The sequence below is a fragment of the Salvia splendens genome, chromosome 9 (assembly GCF_004379255.2).
Source record: "Salvia splendens isolate huo1 chromosome 9, SspV2, whole genome shotgun sequence".
Classification (NCBI taxonomy): domain Eukaryota; kingdom Viridiplantae; phylum Streptophyta; class Magnoliopsida; order Lamiales; family Lamiaceae; genus Salvia; species Salvia splendens.
The window spans coordinates 11169632-11195717 of NC_056040.1; the positions used below are offsets into that span (position 1 = coordinate 11169632).

Consider the following 26086-nt stretch of genomic DNA (forward strand, 5'->3'; position numbering starts at 1 on the left):
AAAAATCCTCTTCTCTGACACCTTGAGGTCCTCTTGGAAAACTGCTTGTGATACACCAAAACCAAGAGACCGGCCAATAGATTTTAGACCTTGAGATCCTTTCTCCATTCTTCTCTTAAAGGACTTCGATGGAGCAGGATTTCTATGATTACCACGGCTTAAACCATCGAGACTAAAGTCACATTTTTCTGTAGCAACTGAAGTAGAAGGGGATAAGAGTCTGGAATCCAACTCATCCAATCTATTAATAAAAAGAAAGAAAAAACCTTCATAAATACTTGTCTAATAGAAGAGAGTGAAACAGCATCTGGTACTTTATCACAAGTGCATTGATGAGAACAGTTATTGTACAGACATGATTGAAGAAGCGTCCAACATTGCAGGAAATTTACAAATTACTCACTCTGTCGGTCTGTCCACAATTGATTGAGCCATTTTGACTTGGCTCGGGTTTTAAGAAATATAGTGGAAAGTGGGTTGAAAAAGTTAGTAGAATGTGAGTCCTACTTTTATATATTAATTTTATAATAAAATGTGAGTGTGATAAATTAGTGGAATGTGAGGTCCTAAGCAAAAGTAGTAAAAAGTAAGTGTGTCAATTAATTGTGGACGGACGAAAAAGGAAATTGGTGTCAATTAATCGTGGACGGAGGGAGTATATTTGCTCAAACCTCACTTTCTCGGCAAGCATCGTTAGCATAAGCGGTCCAAGCTCTGCGAAGCCAGCTAATTAGATAACTCTACAATTCGAGAATTATATAGAAAACGAAAAGGATATTGATACCTTACAAACTTGTCCCGCTGCCCAGTGGTGTATTGAGTCTTTGGACCACAATCAAACATTTTGCATGATGTAATTAAATTTTGACTGCAAGAAGAATATAAAGATATAAGTAGTCTGAAGAAGGTATTACATGCTAAAAAAACTCTGATGTGCTATACGGCTGAATTGCATTTTTTTCCCATGTTAAGGTAATCACTCTTAAAAAGTTAAGCAGTATGAAAATATTATCACAAGCACATGTTTAAACTCATATACATGCACAATTATCATACAAGCTGTTGTGCACACCCTTGCGAACCACTTCCTCAAATACTCCCAAGTCCCAAATAGGCAAATCATGCATTACTAAAACACAGAGCTAAGCACATCAAAAGTTTCTGTAGTGCGATCCTGCATGGGGGCATTTCAGTTTTATAGAAGCATTAGGTGCCAAGTTCAACCCTCACTTGCAACACTATATTTTCTTCATATCATTCCTTTTCCGCCCACTCTTAAATTTTTTTTAGCTAAGCACATCAAAGTTTTTCTTTAAATAATAAGGCATGGATAATCAACAAGTTGAAGACATATTCCAGATGAAATTAATATTTCCACATGAATCTGATCAGAAATAGTATATGTATAGTAACATGGCTACGAAAAAGTTAAAAACTGAACTTAGAGCATGCAACAATGCACTACTATGCTCTCATCAAATCCATTTCTACCTGAGTCCTAGATCAAATTAATGAAACACACATACCTGACAAGCCATAAAGCTTTGTTAAAAGGTACTCGAGACTTCATTAGTGATTCCTCGGGGCATAAGGTGCCGAGATTTCATCTCCTTAACCAAGTCCATTACAACTCCCTCTTTCCCAAGTCCATTCAAAACACAAGACAAGGCATCTGAATCTGGAGCTATAGCTCTTTCCATCATTTCCTTCAAAACCTTAACTGCTCCTTCATAATCCTCACTCTTTATAAAAGCAGACACTAACACTTGAAAAGTTGCTCGATTGGGCTGACAGCCACTCCTGATCATGCTTCTGTAGATCTCAAAAGCATGATCAGGATTGTTTCTCACGCACTGCCCGGTAATGAGGGCTGCAAAGGTTGACGAATTAGGAACCAACTTCTTCCTATCAAGTTCTTTCACCATAAACGCAGCTTTCTTTGTCTTCCCCTGCTTACACAACCCCAAAATGACAGCATTATAAGTCAAGATATCAGCATCAACGCCAGCCACCAACATTTCCTCAAAGAGGCGCATTCCCATCTCACTATTTCCAGCTTCACTGTAGCCATTGATCAGAGTGTTGTAAGTAACAGTCGTGGGAGCAACATCCGTGCTTCTCATTTCACTCAACAGCTTGTTCGCATCATGCATTTTCCCCTCCTTGCACAAAGCATACATGAGCGTGTTATACGTAGCATCATTTGGCCGAACACCATCCTTCTCCATCGCACTCTTGAGCTTCACAGCACTACTCAAGAGACCCTTACAGCAGTATCCATTAATCAAAGTATTATACGAAACAACACTAGGTGCTAACCCCATCCCTTCCATATCCTTGAACAACTCAACTCCCAAATCCAATCTATCAGCTTTACAATAAGCCCCTATAACCATATTAACAGTATAAACATTGGGAGAAATACGGCACCTACGCATTTCCCTATAAAAAGACGATACGATATCACTACGACTCAAGCTGCACAATGCACTCAGATATGCATTACAAGACTCAACAGTGGGATAGAATCCAAACTCCTTCATCCAATTAAAACAATCAGATGCATTCCTAAACTTCTTCATATGCGCATGAGTCTTGAACAGAGCATCAAATACACGCGATGAAGACTCACACAGCTTATAAGAGTAAACCAAAGCCTCAAATACCTTTCTCGGAAAATTCAAATCCAAAGAGCCCGTTTCAAGGGTTCTTCTCATGATCGACTCCGCGGATTTGAACTTGCGATTCTTGGTTAAGATATGGAGAAGGATTGAAATCACATCGAGGGTGTTGAGCTCGGAATTCATGAGCTCAATCCAATTGAAGAATTCGAGAGAAATGACATAGTCTTTATGGGTTTTCAGCAGTATGTGCTTAATTCGAAATGGGGTTAAACCGGAGGATATTTTGTTCAGTTTATCCCATTCGGAGCGAATGAGATGACTATGGGCTACGTTTATAAAGTCCGAATCTTGACCTTTTGCAGTGGGCATCGTTCGGTGAGGTAACAAGATGGGGTTTTTTATGCGGTTACTGGGAATTGGGGTTTCAATCGAATTTTTTAGGTCGGTTTTGGCATTTGTTTTGGTATGGTTGAGGAATGTGGAGAAGCTGCGCGAGAGGTTTTTCATCGTTCTGAATATATTGAAATCAAACTTTAGATGGAAAGGGAAAAGAGAGAAGAATTCAGTAATCACCAAATACTAGTTTTAGGTGCAACAGTCGCTGGCTTTGCCGATTAGCTGAGGGACCGTGGTTGGAGGTGGCAGTGGCGGCGACGGCGGTCGAAAGGCAGGGTCTGGAGAAGAAAGGCCGCAAGCTTTTAATTTGAGAAGAAAAGGGAATACTATTAGGACCCGTTTTATAGGTGATAAACCAAGGTTAAGGTTGGTGGGACCCACCACAATCCAATGTTTGATACAATTTTTCAGCCTGGATAAATGCAATCCAAGGCCCGAAAAAAATTGCGGCGGCCCGCCAGGCCCGCGTGAATAGTGCCCGTTTTCACTATTGGGCTTAGTTAATGTGACCCACAAAATTTGTGGGTTTATTTTATCCTCTTGTGGGTTTATTTTATCCTACATAAATCCTACATTTGGCCCGAAAATTTTATCCTATGTTAATCCTCTTGCTATAACCCACTCACTCTATAAAACGGGTCCTTATAGTGTTATTTATACTTTAAAAAATTGAATTTCCTCTGTAAATTTACAATTATTAGTAGTACCATGATTTCTGAATACATATGCCCTTTTTCTATATTTTACTGAACATATTTTTATTTAAAAATTATTTTTGTTGTGACTTTTATACTTTTCGTCGGCATATATTCACTAAGTACATAATAATCATCTAGTAATAGATCACCGTAATATAGAACAACTCTAAATTATACATAAGTTAACAAAAAACTTATGATTTAAATGACAACTTTCATAAAATGTTAATTGCACAAGATAAATGAGAAATATAAACAAATTATAATTTAATTAAATGATTTTATAAATTAGAAATATATAAAAGCTATGATTTAAATGACTATTTTCTAAATTATGAGATTGATAAGAAGTCAATTAAAAGATACATTTATTAACAAATTTCTTTATATTTAAAATTTCTTTGTCAAGTGACTGTTCTTCTGGATCACTTCTAATCTTATGGGAATTATTTCGATCTATCGACAATCATGATAAGACATAATTGTACGAATCCAACTTTTAATTTAAAGTTAGAAACTTCAGAATAAATTACTACTCCATGATCTATCCCAAATCAACAATTATAACTCGTTCTCCAAAATAAATGATATGAATGATTCGAGTTTATAAGTACTAAACAGATACAGATGTAACCACAAGTATTTGTACGTAAATTGTTGTTTTTCAAAAATTTTAATTGAGTTTGTAAATATTGTGGTATTTTTGTTAATCATAAATAGTTCAAATTATTTTTGTTATATGGCCAATTAGTTATACTATTTTTGTTAAACTTTCCAATTCGACTTTAATTTTATGTTGAGATTCCACATTGAAACAACAATGATCTCAATTGGAATGGTCGATCGTAAGAAAATATAATTAATCTTCTACAAATAAAATAAAATTGCATCCAACAATAATACTATTAACTATTATGAGTAAGTAAAGGGTATATAACTATACAAAATATTAAGAATTTAAAATTATCTTCTTCTAGACGATGAAGTGCATTCTAAATTTTATACCTACTCAATGTCTCAAATAATGGACTTCCCTTTATAAATATCTTAAAAGGAGAGTGATCAATTGATAACTCACTCTCTAGTGGCTAACTATAACTAATTTAGGATTATAGAATTTTAGAAATTTAGTAATCTAAAATTTGTCACGCGTAATTTCATTTTTATTAATTAAATCGAAAAAGATTAAAAAAACTACCAAATTAGAGTTTTGGATTAAAATGTCAATATAGTGTTTTAAAAATATCAACACAATGCTTTGAGAATGTCAATACATTGCTTTAAGAATGACATTCTACGTGTATTATATTGACATATCGTTTGATAACTTAGTATTGCCAATAAATAGATATGTATCTTCGTATTTCCAATCGTTTGATAGCCTATTTAGCCACCACATCAGCCCTTGTTTTTTGGTATGGCCCATCTCGGCCCGCTGAAACGGACTAGAAATGCATAGATATGTATCTTACAATTTTGTTGAGATAGCAAATCTGTCGTATTTTGTGCACCCATAAATAAAATATTATACCATTTATACCCTCTTTCACATTCTTCTCGGCACCATTCTCTTCTTCCATCCTCAACTCTTCTTCCATCCCCAACTCTTCTCCAAGCAACTCACAACGGTAACTGTGAAAGTATGTATTTATTTGTTGTCATAACTACCTCTGTTATTTTTTGGGTTTCTTTTGGGGGGAGATCTACAACTCGTCTCCTATGGAGGGTTTTCGAGCAAGTGACTTTATGCTAAGTTTTTTGTAATTTTATTGATCTCAATGGAAAATAGTTTCACATTAGTCAAGCTAACAACAACTATGTTTTAGCTATGGCTGATTTTGATCTATATGTCCGTCCCCTTTTAGGTTTATGAAGATGTTATTTTTATTTCCAAGCCGCCGACGAAAATATAAAACATAGAAGGACAAATTTGTAAATACATATCATTAACTTGATATAAATATTCCCTATCAAACACAAGTCACTAATAATAAATTATTTAACTAGCTTATCAAACATATTAAAGTAAAATCAATTTATTCCATAACATGGATATGAATCTTGAACGGGCCCTATGTTGACATTTGTTGTTGTACGGAAAAATTGAATTTTTTTGAAATTATTTTCAAATTTTGACATCTGAACATATGCAAGTGAGATCTCGTTAGAATCCTTATGAAATTATCTTTAATTTGGTATATGTTGTGCGAAAAAATAATTTAAATCGAGAAAGTTATATGCGTTTTAAAGTTATGTGAAATTTTTCAAAAGTTAGTTACAACAAATCAGTTGTAAATTGACCTTAATACTGTTATTGACTTTTTTTTTTGCTCGTATTGACATTCCAGCGCTGATAATCTATGCCCTTGATTTGAATAACTAAGAGTTAGCAATTAAGTATTGAGTTAGTAATATACAGTGGCGGACGCACACAGGAAGGGGGTACAGCTGTACCCCCAAAATCTTTTAGTTTAATACTATATTGATACCTCAATTCGCAGTTGTCGTTAGTAGCCCAGTGGTAAGAAGCTCTCTTTTTTCAAACACAGACCCAGGTTCAATCCCAACAGAATGTAAATGTAATGGCCATTTTTTATAAACTTTATTGGCCTCAATCACCACTCTTTCACGATATCCACGGTTCTTTTCAATTTAATTTTATTATATGTACTCAATGTCTTTTCAAATTGATTTTGTTTTGATTAATATTTAATTTCTACTACTATTATTTAAGTTTTGTGTAATAAATGTTTATATAGCTATCAATTAATTTTATAATATCTTTATTTTTATTTTCATTCTTTTTTAATTTGTCTTGTTTTTAATAGATATAATATTTCAATAAATAGAAAAAGTTTATGTGATTTCAATACTTATGAAATAAAATATTAAACAAAAGTAAATTAAAATCATAATATAGAATCTATTATATGTAATGGATGAATTTTAAATCCAATTGTATTCTTAAAGTTTTCCCGTCGGAGACAAAAGATGATTTTTTAGTAAAGATAACCTACTTTGCAAAAGTTTAAAACAAAATTTGCATATTATAAAAATCTAAAAATATCATTTTAAATAGAATAAAGATAACAGACCTTTTAAAGGTTGAAATAATTATTTATAATATAGTAGTAAAAGTCTAAAAACTTTGTTACAGATGATAGAAATCATTCAACTAAAAAGTACCCCTCCGTTTCTTCATAGTTGAGGCAAAACTTTTCGGCACGGAGTTTAAGAAAGTGATGTTGAATGTGTTAAATACATAGATAAAAAAGCAAGAGAGAGAAAAAAATAGAGAAAATAAAGTAGAAAGTAAATAAAGTAGAAAGAATAAAGTAAGAGAGAGTAAAGTAAGAAAGATAAAAAAGTTACTATATAGGGAAATGACTCAACTATAAGGGAACTTTCCAAAATGAAAAAAATGACTCAACTATGGAGAAACAGAGGGAGTAGTAACTTATTAGTATTATTTATAATGAAGGATTTTTTATATAAAAAATAAAGACAAAGATTATAATTGTGAAAATATAAGAAATATAATAAAAAGGATTAGTCGATTATATAAACTGCAAGTATAATTTTATTTCACACCCCATATCAAAAATCTTGGATTCGCCACTAGTAATATAACTCTCCCCTATATGTAGATTAGTTGTTATATTCTTCTAGCATATTTTTATGGAAGTCATAAAAAACTAACCATATCCAATTAAATTTCCCTCTACCTTTATTCAAATCTATAAATATATAAAATGAGAGTGTTGTGGATATTTACACAAATATCATTTTAATTAAAAAGGTATTTATTGATTAAAATTATTATTATTAATAGATTTCTGTAAATATATAAAACGGGAGTTTTGGGGATATTTACAGAAATGCTATTTTAATTAAAAAGGTATTTATTGATTAAAATTATTATTATTAATAGATTTTTTAGATGGATATTGCAGTTATATGAACGTGATTTTAAAGAGTAAAAAACTGCTACTATAAGACATTCATTATGATTTAATTTATAATAATATATTTTATTATTTAATTTTTAAATTATGTATGTATTTTTTATTACAGTTATAAGAGGTGCAAATGATGGCTCCAAGCAAACGAGTTATTTTATCTTCAAGTTTTGTCGGAAAACGAAAAGAGTAGTGAAAATTTGATGATTTTAGTTTGTAAAGACTTTAAATTCTAAAGTTAGTATATTGTATAAAGAAGTCTTTAAAAAATTATAGGTAATTATCTATTTGTATAATCCATTATTGTGATAGGTTTTTATCTTCTGCAATCTAACACTTGGACATTATATTCTGATTAAGTGTTTTAAGTTTTATGGTTCACTGTTAATTTGTATATATTTTTAATTATCATTTAAATACTCATATATCTGTAAAATCGGGTACCCGGCGGGTACCCGACCCGAAATTTTCGGGTACCCAATCCCGAAAATCCCAAAATTTGCTACCCGATACCCGATCCGAAAATGATTTCGGGGTACTCGATCCCGGTTTAATTTATTTGTTAATTTTTTTTCATATTTTTCCCAAGTTCCAACCTGTTAAATACTTACAAATTCCAAATTCTATAAGTTCCTAATCCTAATAATAATACAACATTCAAAGTTATAATTTTCCAATCACAATACACAAGTTATAATAATATAAGTAATGTAATATTGTGATGCGAAACTAAGAAACTTCCAAGCTAATATTGATTTTTCTTTTTCTTAGCTTTCAGTGTATGAGTAGTGGATGATTTATCTCAATATTAATAATTAGTGGATCATGTAGAGAGTTAGAGAAGTATAATTGAATCATTTTTCCCTAAACTAGTATATTAGTCACAGTTGTCAACCTGCAGTTTAGCTCAGTACGTGATTATATTAATTATAAAATCACTAATTGCATTGGAACATAAAGTGAAAAGTTTTGAGATCTCAGCATACCATTAATGTTCTATTTTATATATTGACAAATTGATAAAACATTAGTAAAATTATATATATTTTTCGGGTTTTCGGGTATTACCCGATCAGGTATCGGGCAAAAATCCCAATAACCCAATACCCGATCCCGACTCGAAACCCGGTTTTTTGGGTATCGGGTATCCAATTACCCGAATCGGGTATCCAATACCCGATATCCAATTTGACAGCCCTACATATATTAGTCCATGTATAGCACGGGTGTAATACTAGTATACATAAATTCCCACTGTTAGCATTAGATATGTTATGTAAGGGTGTAATACTAGTATACGTAAATTCCCACTGTTAGCATTAGATATGTTGATTGTGAAGCTGGGAGCATCCACAATGGCGCCTAGCGCACCGCCTAGGCTCGGCTAGGCGGTGCGCTCGGCGAACCACTGTAACCGCCGAGCCGGTTTCCGGAAAAAAAAAATCACCTAGCGCTAGGCGATGTTTGGGCGCTGGGCGATCCGCTCGGCGCCATTGCAGGCTCTGGATCGCCGAGCGCATCGCGATGCTCCAGTCTCGATGGGCGGCAGTTAGGGGTCCAACGCGTTTGTGGCATGTCGACTGCATTGCTGATATAATGTACGCCTGTATTATCATGCACAACACGATTGTCGAAGGCGAAGATGTACAACTGAATAGTTGGGCCAACGACGATAATGAAGCCGGTCCAAGCCACGGCGTGGCCGCCCCCAACGTACGGAGTGGGGTACCTCACGATGAAGCCTGCCTCCTCCAAGCAAATGCCGACATGCGCCAAACAGATGCTCATATTCGACTCTAAAAGGATTTAATTGAAGAGTTATGAGCGCGGAGGACTGCACAGAGTTAGTTTTTTTTAATTATGTAATTTTTTTAAATGTACTTTTTTTAAAATTTAAATAAAATTATTGCAGTTTCCCGTATATGTGGCGTAAATTTAATTTCGTATTTTGTGTGATTGTTAATTATTTATTTTATATAATTTTGAGTGATGTGACTAGGCTATGACTGAGCTATTTGCTTGTCTTGATGATGTGCCAGGATGATTTTTAGTGCTGATGATGTGGCAGAAAGAGTTTGTGGCTAGGCTATGGCCGGGGAAAACCATTGTGGATGCTCTGAATACTATATTTTCCGAGTCAACAGTTAACCCAAAATGATTAATTAATAAACTATTGCTTAATTAAGATAAATCTCAGTCAGATTAATTTGTCCGAACTAATCTCACCCCTCAGATCTCAATCCAACAGCTCTAATTACAACTGCAACCCACAGAGTAACACTCTTCCCACCTCCCCTCTCTTCTCTCTCTCACTTTTCTTTCAGTCTCCTCCTCGTGCTGCCGTGCCATTCAATCCTTCCACAACCCACGTATATGTCGTTTCAATAGAGAGAAAGAGACATAGATCTTCCCTGCCGCGGTGGATCTCGATTTTCTTCAACTCTGCGCGGTTTTGTGAGTGGCGACTGATTACAGAGATAGATGGGGAGGATAAAGCCTCACGCGATTTCGATGTGGATGTGCTTCGCGCTCCTTCTCCTCGTCAACGCCGTCCACTCCTTCTATCTTCCCGGCGTCGCTCCCCAGGATTTTGAGAAGGTGATTTGATTCCGCTGATTGCTCGTTTCTGTTTGTTTTGGATGTTTCTCTCGCACTTGACTGTTGATGATACTTCAATTAATCAATATCCATGTATATTTATGCGAGAGAGAGCGAGTTCTAGCGGGTAATTTGTATGTAGACAGTGGGAGATGATCGGTGTGTCGAGGGTTGCGAGTTTTTTGATTGAGCTCTACTAGGTTACTATTGAGTTAGGTTTTGGTTGGTTAAGCTCGTTTTAATGTTGGATCTTTTGTCTGTGAGTAAAAAACTCGGTGTACGTGATTGTGTTAGTTTATGATTATGTGTGGATGGATGAATCTGATGGGTTCGGATTCAAAAGTTGGGGTTATTGTTTGATTTAGAGTCTCGATGAAGAGTTTCTGTAAACTAAGACGATAGCTCGCAAACTGTACAATTTTAGTGCTTCAAGCCTTCATGCAGTCTACTTGATGCAAACCATAAGAAATATGAAAGTCGGAATTTCTTTGTTGTCTTCTCTTTGTGATTGGTTTTGAGCTGTTATGGTTCGGCGTGAGCTTTCTCATTAGGATCTGGTTTCTAGAATAGTAGACAGAATCTTTAATTTTAGTCAACTCATTGGCAATTCTATGTTTTGTTAATTTCTTCCTCAGTATACATTTTGCTCCTTTTAATATACAAATTGGATCTATTTTATGTTCTACTGTTTATCTCTGCTCAACCCCATCAAACGTCCATTAGTACTATAAACATTTCATGTTGTTGGACCTTAAGAGACTCAGTCATATTAATAGAATAATGTCAGATATGTTTTAGTGCAAGAACTTCCAACAATTTGTTGCAGTTGGACAACTGAAAAGCTCTCTCTAGTCTCTCCTTTGGATTCCCTTCTACTGACATCAAAACATAGGAAATGCTCTCTCCCAGTCCTTTTCTAATCACTCTTATTCCAGATAGCTTAGAATTTTGAAATTAGATGCTTTAAGTTATAGTGTGCTTTGATAAATTAAACAACTTATGTGAACATATCAACTATGCTAACTATATGCCAAGAGCTTATATATTCCCGAAGCATGTTTCTGTGCCTTTCCGTCTTAAATGCTACATTATCTAACTAATACTTTTGCCATTTGATATAGTTTAGTTTTGTATGATGTGAAGCTTGATTAGGTTTCCCTTGTATGCAGGGCGATCTTCTGAAAGTTAAAGTGAATAAATTGGCCTCTGTAAAAACTCAACTTCCTTATGCCTACTATTCCCTTCCTTATTGTAAACCAAAGAAAATTGAGGATAGTGCTGAGAATCTTGGGGAAGTCCTTCGTGGTGATCGCATCGAGAACTCCCCTTATGAGGTTTGTGTTTCTTTTGGACTTCCTTTGTTGCTCTCTTTTCTTTTCAAATTCTTATAGTATTTTATTTGTACCTCATGCCATCCTTTCATTCAATTATTTTTTCTTGGTTCAACTACTTATTGAGTTCATACGTGTAGTTTAAGATGCGAGAACCACAGATGTGCAATGTTGTTTGTCGTGTTACACTTAGCGACAAAGAGGTAAAAGAGTTCAAAGAAAAGATTGATGATGAATATCGAGTGAACATGTAAGCCAGTTTTCAAATATATATTTTTTTATTCCATGTCAAGTCATTTACATAACGACCGGTTTCTGTGTTTTCTTTTGTAGGATTTTGGATAATCTCCCCCTGGTTGTGCCTTTTAGAAGACCCGATACAGATACCCTGGTTTATCAGCACGGTTTTCCAGTTGGTTTTAAAGCTCAATATGCTGGTGTAAGTATAGATTGATTTTTTTAAGTTAGTCCCTCTCCAAAAGGCAAGTTAGATTTTGATTTCTTGTCTTTTTTCCTGTCTTACTAGAGTAAAGAGGAGAGATATTTTATCAACAATCACTTGGCATTTACTGTGAAGTATCACAAGGATGAAGAAACTGATGCTGCAAGGATTGTGGGTTTTGAAGCCAAACATTTCAGGTAATATGTTACTGATCTCCAAGATTACATTGTCTTTTTGCTTTATCTTCTTAACATTGTTAATCTTGGATATTCAGTATTAAGCATGGATATGATGGTAAATGGGATGATAGTAAAACAAGACTGACAACATGTGATCCTCATGCGAAACGGACAGTAACTAACTCCAACACTCCACATGTGGTTGACGACAAGGAAATTATATTTACTTATGATGTGGAGTTTCAGGTAAAGCTTTCTTTCTTGCTGTTGAAGGAGATATGTAATACTCTTTTTCTGGTAAGTAGGAAGTGATTGTCATGTCGGATTTCCTTGTTGTGCTCTTATTTGTAGGAAAGTGAAGTCAAGTGGGCTTCAAGATGGGATACTTATCTTTACATGGCTGATGATCAAATCCATTGGTTCTCAATCGTCAATTCTTTGATGATTGTTCTTTTCCTCTCGGGAATGGTTGCTATGATAATGCTGCGAACTCTTTATCGTGACATCTCTAGGTACAACCAGTTGGAGACTCAGGAAGAAGCTCAAGAAGAGACTGGGTGGAAATTAGTTCATGGGGATGTTTTCAGGCCTCCAACTAACTCAGATTTGCTCTGTGTTTATGTTGGAACTGGAGTTCAGTTTCTTGGGATGATACTGGTGACAATGATTTTTGCAGCACTTGGTTTCCTGTCCCCTTCTAATCGGGGAGGGCTGATGACAGCAATGCTTCTTCTTTGGGTGTTCATGGGTATTTTTGCTGGCTATGCCTCAGCCCGTCTCTACAAGATGTTTAAAGGATCAGAGTGGAAGAAAATTACTCTTCAAACAGCTTTTATGTTCCCTGGAGTCGTCTTTGCTATTTTCTTCATCCTGAATGCACTGATTTGGGGTGAGAAATCCTCAGGGGCTGTACCATTCGGGACTATGTTCGTATTGGTGCTCATGTGGTTTGGGATTTCAGTTCCGCTTGTGTTTGTTGGCAGCTACGTAGGCTTTAGGAAGCCAGCCATTGAGGCTCCAGTCAAAACCAATAAAATTCCGAGGCAGATACCAGAGCAGGCCTGGTATATGAACCCAGTCTTCTCAATCTTAATCGGAGGCATACTCCCGTTTGGTGCAGTATTCATCGAGTTGTTCTTCATCCTGACATCTATATGGCTGCAGCAGTTCTACTACATTTTCGGTTTCCTTTTCCTCGTGTTCCTCATCTTGATCGTGACCTGTGCTGAGATCACTGTCGTGCTATGCTATTTCCAACTGTGCAGCGAGGACTACTTGTGGTTGTGGAGGTCTTACCTTACCTCAGGTTCCTCAGCTTTATACCTTTTCCTGTACGCGGCATTCTACTTCTTCACAAAGCTCAACATAACAAAACCAGTCTCGGGCATCCTGTACTTTGGCTACATGTTGATTGGTTCGTATGCATTCTTCGTGCTGACTGGCACGATTGGTTTCTTCGCCTGCTTCTGGTTCACGAAACTCATCTACTCATCTGTCAAGATCGACTAGATGACAATTCAAGCTGCAAACGACCCTATTCTAGATCTGGCAATTTCACTCTTCTGATATTTCAGTGATTATAGTTTTGCGACAATGTTTTTCATACTAACTGTATTGAATCTGTAATATTATTCTTGGTTTGTGTACTCATTTTTGGAAGATTTTGGAGTAATTGTTGTAGTTCTATTACTTATATACTTTTACAAGATTGATTTAGCAATGTTAGATCCACTTAATATGCTCTCTGAACTGCAATGAAAACCATCTTCAAACGCATTACACAAAAATGCAGTTTCAGCATAGTTGTATTTCATAAATAATTCATACACCAGTTTAATATACATATCTGATAAATTTTTACACATTCCTTAAAAAAAGATTTGAAACCAGAGATGATGGTTGATGTAACATAATTGTCATCTCACTAGCAGTAAAATATTGAAGTATATTATAAATACACACTTAGGAGCTCCTAATATTGCTGGAGGAGTCCGATTAACAAAAAGGCAAAACACCTGAGTTAGAAAATTACACCTAATCTGCATCGGCGGTAAAATCAGGCTCTGGTGGCTTTTGTAGCTTGACCAGCTCCCGGGCGCTCTTGAGGTTCCGATTTCTGTGGACCCCACGCATCGCGTTTGCAGCGAATTTGGACGCCAAGAAAGTGGCACCAATGCTGTACGAGCTACTGCCAGAGCTTGCCCCAGCTGCTTCCGCCTCCTCTTCTTCCTTCTTCCTTAGCTGCTCGAGGAGCTTCCTCTTGGAGTAGCGTCGCCATGCTGCTTGGATGAAACAGGCGGCCCAAGTGCGCCACTGCTGCGAGTAGAAACGGAAGGTGTGCTGTACCTGTCGGCTGTGGAGCCGTCGGAACTGACTGGCGACGAACTTCAGCTCATCAGCCGTCAGGGCGAAAGCCTCCACTTCAGTCAGCGCCCTCACAGTACGAGTGGAGGACGGCAGGTTGGAACCGGACTTAGGATCCAGCGCCCACGTCAGAAGCTCCTCGCCACAGAAACCTCCTTCTTTGAGTAAACTACGGTTGAAAAAACCACTTCTTCCACCATCAGTGGTAACACTCTCGAGGCGGCCCCGTATGAGAAATATCATCTCATCGACTGGATCGCCCTCACGTACAATGTAAGTGCTTTCAGTGTATAGACAAGGTTTCAGCCTCTCACAGATGGCATCAAGCAATCTCTCATCCATGTTCTCAAAGAGTGGGACCCTCTTGACTAATGCCAGACAAAGATGGCGTTTTATGTCTCTTCTGAGATCTTTTGGTAAACTCTCGACCAAACTGTGCTCGTCCACACCACGTGTCTCTAACCATTTGTACTGATCATAGCGCCTAACCCGCTCCCTGAGGTCTGGTGGGAGCAAGCGATGATGCATCCATTGCTCTGAGTCGCGCCTTTTAACTCTCATCTCTTCAAGGCGGATAGTGAGCGACTGAAGGTATGTCTGTGGAAAGAGCAGAGCAGCTAAAAAGTTTGAGGCGCTTAAATATCAAAGATTTGCATTATAAAGATCACAAAATTAAAACATGATACTCTAAAAAAAAGGTAATTTAGAAAAATTTCTCTGAAAATGACAGAGGTACCCTCACAAACAGGGGAGGATCGTATTATTTTCACTTGGACTAAGAAACATTGATGGATGCTGTTTTCATAATTTCACAAACTTCATGTTCCCCATTTTAGAACCCAGAAATGTTTTAAATTAATAGTACGTATTATTTCACTTAACACGGAAGTGAAGATGAAGATTGTTACATCAAATAACAAGATGGACAAAGGAGGGTGAGGAAGATGCTCATTTGTAACATATCACTGTTTACCTGCATATTCCCAATCAAAAGTGCAAAAAGAATGAGTCCAAAGATGGCTAGTGCAATGCTGAATATAGACTCTCCAGGGTAAGTGCTGGTTTGTAATCCTTGTCCAAGAGTACTGCAGATAAGACGAAGATTCATGTCTTTAGCCTCGACAAATCTGACCATGTTATGTTGATTACAAATATCCATGAATACAATCATCAGTGACATGTGCAGGGTGTATTAGAAATGGGCCACTCACCCCTTAAAAGGGCTTATAAGGGGGAGGATTATCCACACTTATATAGGGGAGCTAGGATCATCACCAAGTCGATGTGGGATAGAATTTAGAGAATTTAACACGCCCCCTCACGTGTGGGCCGGAAAGGACACCGGTCTTCCATCACGTGGGTAGGCATCTGAATTTAACACGCCCCCTCACGTGTGGGCCGGAAAGGACATCGGTCTTCCATCACGTGGGTAGGCAATGCAAGAGCTGAGAGAACCATCATCGATGTGGGCCGGAAAGGACATCGGTCTTCCACTCGTGAGGTAGATAAGAGATAAAGAGAAAACCATCATCGACTTGGGCCCGCTCTAATACCATATTAGAAATGAGCCACTCACCCCTTAAAAGGCCTCATAAGGGGGAGGATTATCCATACTTTTATAGGTGAGCTAGGATCGTTACCAAGTCGATGTGGGACAAGATATCAAGAATTTTAACAGGGTGTATGAAGAAAAACTTAAACCAACTTATTGAAAAAAAAGAGTAGCTAGAAAGTGTAAGAAAACTATTCATTAGCAAAGCCCAATTGTTATTACCAAAGCCTCTCTAGATGCTCCAAATCCGATCAGCATAGGTATAGCAATAGTGGTAACCAAACACACAACAATATCCGAAATGGTAGTAGTGAAAAAGAAAGTAAATGACAATGATATCAAGCGTATAAAATGCAAATTCATGTGGCAACATAAATTTAATTTACATGAAAATTATGGATTATACCATTCACATAAGATCAGGTGACCTGATGAAGAAGTCACTTTACCTCAGATTCTGCAGCCCCCACCATAAACAGTAACAATACTTTGACAAGAACTTCTTCGACGAAACTATTTCAGAAGCCAAAGCCTGCCTGAAAATTCCAAAATCAAACGGGGGATTGTCTTCATCATCGACAGGGCACGCTAAGCTTAAAACACTCTCACTAATGTTGCTCCAGATATTATAATTAGCCATATCTTGATTTCCACAATATAAGAAATCAGTGGTACAGTTATTTTCTCTGCGTTTGCAAGCTTTTTGCCAGCATGTATCATTACGCTCCACAGATAACAAGTACCAGAAAGCCCCAACTATCTGCATGTAAGACAGACAGAATATATTCTCTTATTACTATTTCCCATGAAAAAAACAGCGTCTATCATATTGTATAGACCAGCATAACATGATTGGGCTGCACACAGTTATTTCTATAGGAGAGCAGCAGAATTGTTTGTATCACTATGTCACTATATAGATGACAACAAAGGGTATCCAGCAGCTGGGCATGTAGCAAATGTTGAGAGCAGAAATTCATGACAAATCTTCTCCTAATGTGCAAGATTTCACAGTAAACGATTGATCTTGAGATTAAACAGATTCCATGTTAAAAAACAGCATAGCAAATGATCAGGAAACAATTAAATGTATCCTGCTGCAACAGTATAGGAGTTATTGAAAAACAATCATGCAAGACTAACACTTTGGAGAATTACTATTCTGATACGCAAGAAGGAGGAGACAGATATATGCCCTGGCAGATCATGTCGAATGGGGAGACTAAAAATGTTGTGGACAATAGGCCACGTAACAAGTAGGATTCACTAAATCCTAATGCAAAGTTCAAAAATCTGGAAGTCCACGGCGGATTTTTTGGAAATCATTGTATTACTGCAACCTCATCCCAAATAGCATCTTTAAAACCCATCACGCAGGACGGTGGTATGAGATGTCATGTTACAGTTCAAAAGGATGCTTACATGACTGGCAAGCATGTACAGCAGCAAGTAGGACACTGCACCAGCCCATGCAGTTTCAGCAAAGACACCAGAAGTTCTTTTTAATTCTGAAGTGAGAGGCATAATTCGGGCGAATCTAGGAATATATTGCAGCAAAATAATGAAAAATAATGCTTGCTTTGTAGCCAGTACATCTGACCCATTTGACCTCTGCAGAAATCTCCAGACAACAATCTGCATGTATCAAAGAAAATGATGTTTAGCAATAAAAAACCAAAATGCTATGGAATAACATGTTGAACCATTGAAATAGATATAGTTAGTTAAAATAAGAGATTGAAAAGCTCAGACACTAAAACGTGCAAGTAAATACCGAACTTAAATATCCCCTGATTCCATGGCTGCGAAAGCTATAGCCAACCTATAAAGTTCATGCATCTAACTAAGATGTCTTACTGAAAAAATCTAGGAAAATTATAAGGAGAAATAAACCCAAGAAAAACAGCAGCAAACATTCTATATTAATCACCTCTGTTCTGGTATTGATTAGATATCCTGAAATCTAACTAGAAAGTAGATATCAATCAAATTTTTTAAAATTCCAGCAACTGATCCGTAAATAAAAAGCCATTTTATGTTTCGGGGAAGGATAAAGACTAAAGATGGTAGTAAAATTCAAAAGACAATAAAGAATGCAATTTTTTAGAACCTGTGGAAGGGGAAGCACTGCTAGAAAATCAATGATGAAATAGCACTTCAAGTACCGCTTAGCAATTTTTCCATGATCAATTACAAGTTCACCTCGCCCAAACACACGGGATGATGGGGCAATATAAGCAGTCCGGAATTGGAGAACCATGTGAATAAGATAGAAAGCATCAACAACTGTGCGCAATGTTGTAGCCGTGATGGCCAATTTTCTATCTATGTCCAGGCACTTTTCCGATTTATTAAAAACCGGAAGAAAGAAAAACAGAGGATCAACAGATACTGCCAGAATACATGACATCACAAATAGCTTGTTCCAAAGGGTAAGGAGTTTGTCTTGGGGGTCAAAAATCCTCTTCTCTGACACCTTGAGGTCCTCCGGGAAAACTGCTTGCGAGACACCAAAACCAAGAGACCGGCCAATAGATTTTAGACCTTGAGATCCTTTCTCCATTCTTCTCTTAAAGGACTTCGATGAAGCAGGATTTCTATGATTACCACGGCCTAAACCGTCGATACCAAAGCCACATTTGTTTGAAGCAACTGAAGTAGATGGGGATGAGAGTCTGGAATCCAACTCATCCAATCTATTAACAAGGGAGAGAGAGAAAAAACCTTCATAAAAACTTGTCTAATAAAGACAGTGAAACAGCATCTGGTACTTTATCCCAAGTGCATTGATGTGAACACATAGTTATTGTACAGACATGATTGAAGAAGCATCCAACATTGCAGGAAATTCACAAATTAGATAACTCTACAATTCGAGAATTATATAGAAATTAGAAAACGAAAAGGATACCTTACAAACTTGTCCCGCTGCCCAGTGGTGTACTGAGTCTTTGGACCACAATCAAACATTTTGTATGATGAAATTAAATTTGACTGCAAGCAGAATAGAAAGATATAAGTAGTCTGAAGAAGGTATTACATGTTATAGGCAATCACTCCAAACAAGTTAAGCAGTATGAAAATATAATCACAAGCACATGTTTTAACTCATATACATGCACAATTATCATACAAGATGTGCACACCCTTGCGAACCACTTCCTGAAATACTCCCAAGTCCAAAATAGGCAAATCATGCATTACTAAAACACAGAGCTAAGCACATCAAAAGTTTTATCTTTAACAATAATTAGGCATGGTTAATCAACAAGAGGATGACATACTCCAGATGAAATTAATATTTCCACATGAATCTGATAAGATTTAAGTATATGTATAGCAACATGGCAACGAAAAAGTAAAAACTGAACTCAGAGCATGCAACATAGCCCTATTATGATCTCATCAATTCCATTTCCACCTGCATCCTACATCAAATTAATGAGACACACATACCAGAGGCTTGAGAAGATCTTTGTAATCAATTACCACAAGCAACTCTAAGCTATAAAAGTCACTCGATGTTCCACCACCGGCAGTCTTCCTAAAAGAAGTCCCCACCAAAAAAAGAAATCCATCTCAAAATTCATTTCACAAATTTAATTTCCCAAAACACTCCATCCCCAAATATATGGAACTCGTCTCTCGCAATTTTCTACGAAGAACACTCCAAAAACCTATACAATTGAACCAAGAAAACAGTTTCTCTAGGTCAAGAGAATCTATCCCTCTAAGGACATCAATTTCACCTATCCTGTTCAGTGTTTTTGTCCCCTGCATATTAAGTGCCTTAACCTTCACTATACCAAAAAATCTCGCGACTAACAAAACAAGCATTCAAATTAAAACTTTATCACAAACTCAACTGTTTCTTCATTATACCCAAAAAACGATAAATCCGATTACAGCTGTAAATCCATCTACTGCATAAAGCCAGCTCTGCGTTAATCTAAATTTGCTCAAACCTTATTAATACTTGACGATATTGCACAACTGTAAACTAACAACAAAATCAATCACCGCCTCACCGGAGTGGGAGGTAGAGAAGCAAAATAAATCATAGATAAGGAAATAAAATAGATAGTGAAGTACAGAAAACCAAATCAAACGGAGAGACTTACAGCAAAACTGCGAAGAGATTAATTCATTATCAGGGTTTGTTTCAGCAACATGGGAGGGAGATTGCAGAGGTGAAGTCAATTTTAGAAGACAGCCATTTTATTTAAATTAAACTAATAAAATTACAAATTATTCTGCCAATCGTTTTAAATTTAATTGGTTTATTTGGTCCACCCTGTACAGCCTTATCACAGATTATAAGGGTTTATAAAATTTACAAGAAGATAGTGTAAATACAGACATCAGCGAATTCCTAATGTTTTAAATCGAATATGATGTCATTTTATGCATTTATTTAATGTAACTTTCAGTATTTAATTATATAACTTTTTAATTTTAAATAACTAATTTAAAAAATTTAGTCATTTATATCGATGGTACAAATATCAAAATTTAAACAAATATGACGCATAAGAAAATATAATTGAAATTGAAATGAGACTGGTTGATCGTGAGTTGTACCTAAGAATGCCATTACATCATTTAATTATTTAAGTTTTTACTTTGCACTTTTTGCAAGTTCAATGTGACACAGCCATATTAACAGAGCAGCTAAATTAATTTATAGTAGTAGTACTAGTAGATAATTCCCACTTGATGAAAATGGACCCAGTCTGTTTGCTAGCGCTTTCAGCTTCTTATTACCCAATCAAAAACCGGGTTGGTAACTGTCCAAATCTCAAAATCCAGCCTCAAATATTGGTATTTAGGTATAATGATATTATCTATTACTAACAAACTAGCCAAATGAACATTGAAAATAAATAAAAATGCGCCAGCCACCAGACCAGAAACCTCTACTCCACCACAACCATTTTTCTCACTACCTTTTCCTCGTATCAGTAACACAACATACTTCAAGAATCCTAAATTTGTACCAGTATGAGAGTAAAGATGCAATACAAAATCTTGTGAAATTGAAAAATTCAAATAATACCAACAAAAGTACTACTCCATTATTTAGATAATTCCATTCCACAACTCGTAGTCTGTGAGACGGTTTCGCAAAAGACCTACTAAAAACGATTATCAAACACAAACTAATTGCTTTATTGCTGCTCAGGCTAAAACCAGGAGTTACCACCGGAGCAGAAAAACACAGAGGATGAGCAAAAACTCTCATCTCATACTATCTCAATGCCCCTCAAAATCTTAATTTTTGGAGAGAAACAAAATGTGATATGGTCACCTAGCCTTGACGAATAAGTTCCTGAGCAATAATATTTCTAGCCTCCTTGCAGAGTTCATCTGGATTATTTCCTACTATGTATGGATGAATGATTACTTTCACCAATCCTGGATTCACTTCTTGTTCCATTCCAGGAGGCATGATTTTGCCTGTCCCAATCAGAGTAATGGGAACAACAGGTACCCCAGTCTTCGCAGCAATTGTAAATGCTCCTTTCTACAAATTAATCAACCATTGATCAAGAGTGAGTAATTACTGTATACTTGTAGGAAACCAATATCATGCAAAGAACATTACAACTGAGGACTAGAGTATAACAATGTGGGGATCTCACACAGGCAAAAGTCACAGAATATTTAACACATTCATGAGGGACACCTTTTCTACATGCTGAAAAATCAGTCAAATATTCTCAGCACAATGGACAATGTGTGTTCAATATCTTACTATACATAAAAGCAGAAAAGTATGCAAATAAAATCAATTTAAGCGTAAATTTGGAATTTAAGGAAAATATGTAATTAAAATTAAATTAAAAAAACCCCGGAAAATTCACAATCAAATTAATCAAAAATTAAAAACGGCGTAAAAATACAAATTAAACTGTTAACTGCTATTTTTATGAATCTGTTTAATTTCTTATTTTTTCATTTTGATACCAAGCACATTTTTTATATTTATGAAATTTGATATTGGATAAAATATGTAAGTATTATGAATCTTAAATGAGATATCACGACAAAGATCTTTAATTTGATATGTATAACATAGATTTAGAATAAGTGAACTGTGATTAAAGTTTTCACATAACAAATAATTTACATTTTTTAATCAATTTTCTCCTCATTGAAACTAGAATATTAATGCTAAATCATTTAACTTTTCAAAATACACAGAATGTTTGTGAGTTTGTCAGTTAAACAGAGATAAATAATTCACATTTTAATAAATGTATGATTATAATGTGTGCAAGTGTATGCGTGTGGATTATAAAATGTACAAGGAATTCTCATAAATTATCAGTGTTTATAAATTTCAAAGGCTAATAATTACTGATTATCAGTGTATAAATTTCAAACCAACCCCTGTCAGCATCACTCAAAAGGAAAATGACTTTAAAGAAAACACTCAAACTGTCAAACCAATCTCCAGTTCCTACCAACATCGGTGTACAATTATGACTACTAATCAAAGAAAAATTGCAACTTAATTTAAGCAGCCAGAAATGCTAGAGTATTTAAGATGCAAAAAAGGCATACCTTAAAAGTACCCAACTTTCCATCTCTACTCCGAGTGCCCTCCGGAAAGAAAAAGACTGATGCACCCTTCTTGATCAGGGACATGCACTGCTTGAGGCATTCCTACATTTTTAAGTTGTACCAATTTAATTTCCTGACAGATGGAAGAACCTATTGCCTGTTCCTTAGTTTATCTAGTTGAGTACACAATTGAACGACATACTTGCTTTAGTAAGACAGATATTTCTATATTAAAAGAAGTCACATACCAATTGGCTTCTGCTGTCTGTGCGCTTTAAAGGAATGACACCCATCAGAAACATGGCCCATCCAATAATTGGATAAAGAAAAATTGATGTCTTGCTAATGAATTTAAAGCTTATCCCAAGGGTCAGAAGGGTATGTATATCTAAAAAGCTTTGGTGGTTGGACACATACATGGCGGGGGTATCAGTTTGAGGGAGATTTTCCAATCCCTCGTACTCGATCTTGAAGAAAGGAGCAACCGTCAAAAAGGCCCAGGCTTTAGCGATACGATACTGGGCTTTTCTACGATATCGATCAAACATGAGCACAAGTGGATGCTGCAGAACCATTGGAACGAATAAAGTGATGGCAGCAATAGATGTTACGATATAGAAGCAAATTCCTCTAAACTTCGAATTGAACCAAATATCTGCAATGAGGATCAGAAAATTGAGTGGTGGAACTAATAAGATTACAAACTTAAAACAGACCAGGGTAAAAGCATGCCTGATGATGGATATGAGACTCCAGCAGTTCCGGTATCTGCAAGTTCAGACCTAACAACTAAGTCTCTTAAAACTTTTCTCCTTCTACAACTTCCCCAACCATTATATGTTCTGTGCAGCTCCTCATCATGGTTGAAAGAGCTCTGGGAAGGATAATGGCCTTCCCTCAAAACACATATTGTTTTGTGTGGATGGCCATCTACAAAAGCAAAAGGGAAAACCAATTCAGAGCAATTGATAGCACTAAGATTTGAAATCACTTGTAGCCTAGCAGATACTACTTCACAATAGCAGTATAGCAAAGATAAATCATGCCTCAAAAAAACGACCCTTAAAAGAACTTTAGATGAGTTTTCTTTACTTACTGGATCAACATAATAAAGCAAAGGAAAAAATCTTGAACAATTTCCAACTGCAAGAAAATAGAGGAAATAACGGAGAGAGAAGAGAATGTACAAGGAGAAAAGCCACACTATTTTCCAACGTGAACTTTTTTGAGAGGGCATTTCATAGTGTACAATTTTAATTCAGAATATGAAGTCTGCTCTTTACAGTTAAATACACAGACCAAGCGGACTAAACCTTTCAAGAGTTAACTCTAGATGCATAAAAAAAGTTCACTCACATGTGTCCGAATATCTTTGAGTTTTCCATTTAAGAGCAACATAGCCAAACTGGAATCCATGAGGAGAAGCCAACTGCTTAAATCAATATTCAGCAACAGAATGATCATTGATTGGCATAAAAAACAATCAAGGATGCAACCCTAATCACTCTAGAACATCCTTTAGACCTGATAGCCAAGTAAACCTCATTTATATGAACAAATTAGCACTATACACATTCCTTCAATCAGACACACTTGTATTTGCTGAATTCTAGTATACTATCAAAGTAAAATCTTATGTTTATAAATCTAACGAACCCTAATTAAATTATTCTCTAAACTATGGGAACGTGTGAGAAGGCTTAAGCTGCTATGAAGGATTAATACTGCATGTCATGCATAAGTTCGCCACACATAGGGCAAGGTTGTCAAGAGGAGTTTGCATTACCAATAATTACTTTAATACTATTAGGGGCTGTTTGTTTGCAAGATTGCATCTCTATGTATAGTGTTTGGTTAAGATTGAATCCCACGACTTAATCCTAGATGGATAATTATGATAATGGGTCATGCCAAGAGAACGGCACCTTAATGTCTTATCTCTACTTAGCTTGTCGCTAAGCAAACTGAGTTCATATACCCTAAAACATATTTTCGCATACATAAATAGTTATGTTCCATCAATTTCATCAGATTTAACTTTCTGTTTCAAGCATACTTTAGATTAATACTTAAACATAAACAAACTCATTGTAAACAATTAAAAAATAGGAGCAATCAGAATGAAAATACACAAACGTCTAGAGCGCGTGAAGTGATAATTACCACTCCACTGCAAGCCCCAGAGAGAAACGATCGACCCTTCTTACCTGCAAAATCAGTAATCATCCAAAACAAAATTAGAAAGCCGAGAAAATAAAAATACACAAAATTGATGCATAAGCTCTAATTCACACACAGTCACAGACACGCCCTCGCACATATGTACAAGAAGAGGAGAGGAGAGGAGAGGAGAGGAGAGAGGAGAACTCACACGGGTGATTATGTGAATAAGAAAAATGAAAACTCGAGCGGCTAAAATCTATCGATAATTCCATCCGTGTTTAATTTGTGGAGTAAGGAATGCTACCTTACCAAGTCTATAATAAATTTCTCTATTCAATTTTTGGGATTAGCTTCGGAAATTGTGATTTGCAGCAGAGCAACATCCAAACTTCACCGCTAAATAGGAAAGTATCCATTTTTTTTAATAGTTGCAGCACTGTTTTTAATGTTAGGGGTGGTATTTATGAAATTAAATCCATATATTATTATTTTAGCATATGTAGGTAGTGTCAAAATACGGAATTTTAGGTGGAGTGTCGTTTTATTAAAAGTAAATCCAGTATCAATTTAAATTTAATTACCAAAAATGAAATATTTTTTCCTTTCAACTTTGAGTTCACTTGAACAAACTAAAAATGTTTTGATTTAGTAGATTACGAGCTATCATAATTTCATATAATTGTAATATAACTCTAAAATGTTAATCTACTCCCTTCAAATACAAAATTCATTTGCTAAATTTAAAGATTTTCATGCAACTAGAACATACGGTCTTATTGTCAAAACAAAACGTTAGAAAGAGCTACTGTATTTCCTAATTAATTACTGGACTAAAGTCCATTTTAAACTTTTAACATACGTTCAATTTTAATTCACATCATTATGTTCGGTAGCTTTTAATTTTTAATATTAAGGATTGGTTTATTTTAATTTAAAAATTGACAGAATTAATAATTTCAATGACCAAATTAGTCAATTAAATCGTTAATTGGAACATATTTGATTAATTCTATAAACGAGTTAGGTTACAAACATGTCTCACATTTCAGACGTGTAAGAAAATGTCCAGCTCCATTATAATTGTAATGCTCAATAGCTAAAATAAATATTCGAACCACTTTGTAATATGTTAAGTTATTATGTTTTTACCCTGTAAAGATTAAGATCCCAAAAATTTGAGTGTAGCTAGGCCCATGACCAGTCGGAACCAACA

General features: G+C 35.8%; 4 protein-coding genes across 10 annotated transcripts; 1 reads left to right on the forward strand and 3 right to left on the reverse strand.

Annotated features, from left to right (window-relative positions):
- Nucleotides 1-104: 104 nt before the first annotated feature.
- Nucleotides 105-3310, reverse strand: LOC121747782 (pentatricopeptide repeat-containing protein At4g26680, mitochondrial-like). 4 transcript variants are annotated; one of them, XR_006039342.1, is made up of 4 exons: nucleotides 1527-3310; nucleotides 785-868; nucleotides 672-714; nucleotides 105-241 (listed from the first exon to the last, which is right to left on the reverse strand). XR_006039342.1 is itself a non-coding variant. In XM_042141892.1 (2 exons), exon 1 carries the CDS (start codon nucleotides 3129-3131, stop codon nucleotides 1548-1550), a length of 1584 nt encoding a protein of 527 aa, XP_041997826.1. In that variant the 5' UTR covers nucleotides 3132-3310; the 3' UTR covers nucleotides 142-868; nucleotides 1527-1547. The 4 variants fall into 4 exon arrangements, 1 of the variants encoding a protein (XP_041997826.1); XR_006039341.1 differs by having other exon boundaries at nucleotides 142-714; XR_006039343.1 differs by lacking the exon at nucleotides 672-714 and having other exon boundaries at nucleotides 187-241.
- A 6615-nt stretch (nucleotides 3311-9925) lies between these two features.
- Nucleotides 9926-13920, forward strand: LOC121748381 (transmembrane 9 superfamily member 9-like). The gene is made up of 7 exons (XM_042142699.1): nucleotides 9926-10275; nucleotides 11445-11609; nucleotides 11747-11856; nucleotides 11940-12045; nucleotides 12133-12245; nucleotides 12323-12473; nucleotides 12579-13920. The coding sequence occupies exons 1-7, from the start codon at nucleotides 10159-10161 to the stop codon at nucleotides 13734-13736; spliced, it is 1920 nt and encodes a 639-aa protein (XP_041998633.1). The 5' UTR covers nucleotides 9926-10158; the 3' UTR covers nucleotides 13737-13920.
- An 83-nt stretch (nucleotides 13921-14003) lies between these two features.
- On the reverse strand, nucleotides 14004-20424 carry LOC121748380 (probable cyclic nucleotide-gated ion channel 5). Of its 4 annotated transcripts, XM_042142698.1 has the most exons (8): nucleotides 20265-20421; nucleotides 19055-19137; nucleotides 18868-18913; nucleotides 18254-18795; nucleotides 17566-17778; nucleotides 16593-16903; nucleotides 15565-15676; nucleotides 14004-15188 (listed from the first exon to the last, which is right to left on the reverse strand). In XM_042142698.1, the coding sequence occupies exons 4-8, from the start codon at nucleotides 18704-18706 to the stop codon at nucleotides 14262-14264; spliced, it is 2016 nt and encodes a 671-aa protein (XP_041998632.1). In that variant the 5' UTR covers nucleotides 18707-18795; nucleotides 18868-18913; nucleotides 19055-19137; nucleotides 20265-20421; the 3' UTR covers nucleotides 14004-14261. The 4 variants fall into 4 exon arrangements, with proteins under 4 accessions (XP_041998632.1, XP_041998630.1, XP_041998629.1 ...); XM_042142696.1 differs by lacking the exon at nucleotides 18868-18913 and having other exon boundaries at nucleotides 18254-18818; nucleotides 20265-20424; XM_042142695.1 differs by lacking the exon at nucleotides 18868-18913 and having other exon boundaries at nucleotides 18254-18839; nucleotides 20265-20423.
- Nucleotides 20425-21193: 769 nt separating this feature from the next.
- Nucleotides 21194-25300, reverse strand: LOC121746922 (1-acyl-sn-glycerol-3-phosphate acyltransferase BAT2, chloroplastic-like). The gene is made up of 7 exons (XM_042140882.1): nucleotides 25082-25300; nucleotides 24874-24917; nucleotides 24067-24139; nucleotides 23443-23640; nucleotides 22959-23365; nucleotides 22711-22812; nucleotides 21194-21667 (listed from the first exon to the last, which is right to left on the reverse strand). Exons 1-7 carry the CDS (start codon nucleotides 25143-25145, stop codon nucleotides 21452-21454), a joined length of 1104 nt encoding a protein of 367 aa, XP_041996816.1. The 5' UTR covers nucleotides 25146-25300; the 3' UTR covers nucleotides 21194-21451.
- Between the last annotated feature and the right edge of the window lie 786 nt (nucleotides 25301-26086).